The sequence below is a fragment of the Apteryx rowi genome, unplaced genomic scaffold (assembly GCF_003343035.1).
Source record: "Apteryx rowi isolate R43461 unplaced genomic scaffold, aptRow1 scaffold_43, whole genome shotgun sequence".
Classification (NCBI taxonomy): domain Eukaryota; kingdom Metazoa; phylum Chordata; class Aves; order Apterygiformes; family Apterygidae; genus Apteryx; species Apteryx rowi.
In genome coordinates, this window is record NW_020450683.1 from 326,932 (window position 1) to 329,432 (window position 2,501).

The 2,501-nt window shown below is 69.7% G+C and overlaps 1 protein-coding gene across 1 annotated transcript in view; it reads right to left on the minus strand.

Annotated features, from left to right (window-relative positions):
- LOC112971146 (peptide methionine sulfoxide reductase MsrA-like) overlaps positions 1-2,501 on the minus strand; it is a 13,461-nt gene that overhangs the window by 5,147 nt on the left and 5,813 nt on the right. The window contains exon 6 of the mRNA XM_026076260.1: positions 1,787-1,905. Coding sequence (XP_025932045.1) covers positions 1,787-1,905 — 119 coding nt within the window. The remainder of the gene's footprint in view (positions 1-1,786; positions 1,906-2,501) is intronic.

Genomic DNA, 2,501 nt, shown 5'->3' on the forward strand with positions numbered 1-2,501 from the left:
GGTGCCAGGGTTTAGGAGAGCCGCAGCGCCCAGTCTCTGGGAGCAAAACGTTCGGCACCGTCCCGGCTGCGGAACCCGCTCGAGGCCGGCCAGGCTCCCGCGCGCTCTCAGACGGGAACCCTGGGGGCAGGATCCGGCCCCCACGGACACCCCGGGGCTCCCAGCTTAAATATCCATCCTCCGAGCCGTGATGAATGAGGAAATCCCCGGCAGATCCCCACCGTCCCCTCCTGCGCCATCTCCCTTCCCCAGCGTGCCGGGAATCTGKCATCCTGGCCTCCAGCAGCTGGGGACTGGGGGGGGGAAAAAAACCCCACGTGCATCCCAAGCTTTTGGGAATGTGCCCACGATTCCTCCCTGCAGATTCCCRGATGCAAAAATAATAATAATAATAAAAACCTCCCACCCTGTCCCGGTGCAAAAAACCCAAAGCCCCGCGACAGCGTCGCGCCGGGGCCGAGAAACGCAGCCGTACGGGGCCATCCCGCCGCCAGGGCCGGGAGGATCCCGCGGAGCCAGGCGGATCCCTCCGGAGCCAGGCTCAAGCCCGCTGGTCCGGGCCGCTGCGCCGGCCGCGGCTTTCGTTCTTCTTTAACTCCTTCTTCAAAAAACAAGCGGTGCCGCCGCAGCTGCAGGGCCAGGTGCCGAGAGCACGCGCGGGCGCCGGAAGCCGACCTGCCGCTCGCTTTCTCCGGGCTTTTTTTTTTTCTTTCTTTCTTTCTTTTTTTCTCCTTCRGTTCCCCCGGGTACCTTCACTTTCTAAAGAGGTGCTGTCCCCTCCCAGGTTTGGGGACGAGCCGCCAGAAGGGCCCCACGCCGTGCCCACGGGGACACGGCGTGTGCTTGCGCCCAGGTTGGCATCTCCTGGGGCTCCGTCCGTCTGTCCGTCCGGAGCCTGCGGACACACAGCCCCCGGATGGGGCCGAAAACCTGCCCCGAAGGCTGGCGGCGGCGAGGAAGGGCAGCGGGGGGGGGGACGACGTCACCCCCCGGCGCGCGGCGCCTGCGGGCGCCCAAGGGACCCCGTGGGACCGGCTTGTCACCCCTCCCTGGGCCCAGATGGACCCCGGCGGGTGCTTCCCCCCCCCCCAACCCAAAAGCTGCCTTCTCACTTTTCCGCTTTCGCTCGCCCTCGCTGACCTGGTTGGGGGGGGGGGTTGGGGGGGGCTTTCAGCTTCGTTTTCATTTCTCGCCCTCCTTGTTGCTTTAAAACCGGGGCCACAAAACCAGCCCCCGGATCCCCCTGGGCGAGAGGAGCGAAAGGGTGTCGGGAGGCCGAGACACCCCCCCCCAGCACATGGGGGGACGTGGGGACACCTCAAGGCATCCCAGAACGTCRCGGGCGGCTCGGTGCCCCCCGTTGCGGGCGGCGTTTCCAGCCGCAGTGCCGTGGGTGTCCCCCCCCCCCATCCCGAGGGATGCTGAGGTTTCCCGCAGCCGGACCCGGCCCAGGACTCCTGGGTCCCGGCCGCGCACGGTTTCCGCTCCGGTCCGGGTGGCCCCCTGCCCCTCCGCCCCAGCAAAGCCCCTCTCCATGGGACACGGTGGGGACCCCCAGCTGCTGGGAATGGGGGGGGATTGGGACACCCCGGCTCCAGGGGGATCCCCAGGGATGGGAGCCAGCAGACACCCAGCTCCAGGAAAGAGGCATCTTGGGTCCCCAGGAGCAACCTACCCGCGCCAGGACGGGTGCAGACCCCCGCCACCTCCGTCCCCACCAGCCGGGCCCTCCTGGGTGCTCCCCCCCCCCTTAACACCTCCCCATCGTGCACCTGGGGCCACTTGCAGCTCGGATGGGGCTAGCGGGGGGCCGTTAACCCTTCGGTGGCCGGCGTGGGGGGACACGCTGCCCCCCAGCACGTCACGGCGTCTGTCCGTCACCGCTTGGGCCTGTTGCTGTAGCAGCTGGGAGAAGGAGATATAGGGAGAAACGTGGGGTGTGCAACCCGGGACCCCCCCCTTTGCCCTCCGGGAGCTGTCRGCCAGTTCGTCCCAGTGCAGCCCAGTGGCCCCAGTAGCTATGGGGCAGGCCGGGGTGCAGAGAGCCGCAGCAGCGGGGGGGTCCCGCAGCCCGGAGCCGGGGAGATGCCGGCTGCTGCGGACACGGGATGAATCTCTCGGGGTGCCGGGACAGCGGGGGGTTATTCGGGGCGCACCCCACGGGGGGGCCCAGCCTTCTCCAGTGTGCCGGGGCCGTGCAGAGGGGTCGTGGCACCGGGGGGGGGGGTCCCAACCCGTCCCCCGTGGGCAGAGGGATGGGGGACCCCCTCAGGGGAAGAGCTTTTGGGGCAGGCACCGTCCCCTTCTCCACGTGCTGGGGATTCGGGCACCCCGGGCTCAGCCCTCGCGCCCCTCTGCGCCCGGCACGGCTCCCCTCGGTCCCCCGAAACCGAGGCAGCACCCCGAGCCCCCACCCCGGGGAGCCGCGCGCCGTCGGAGCCAGCACCCTGCTGCCGGCTGGCCCGGGCCCCCGCGCCGTTTCCTCCCCCGGCAGCCGCCCC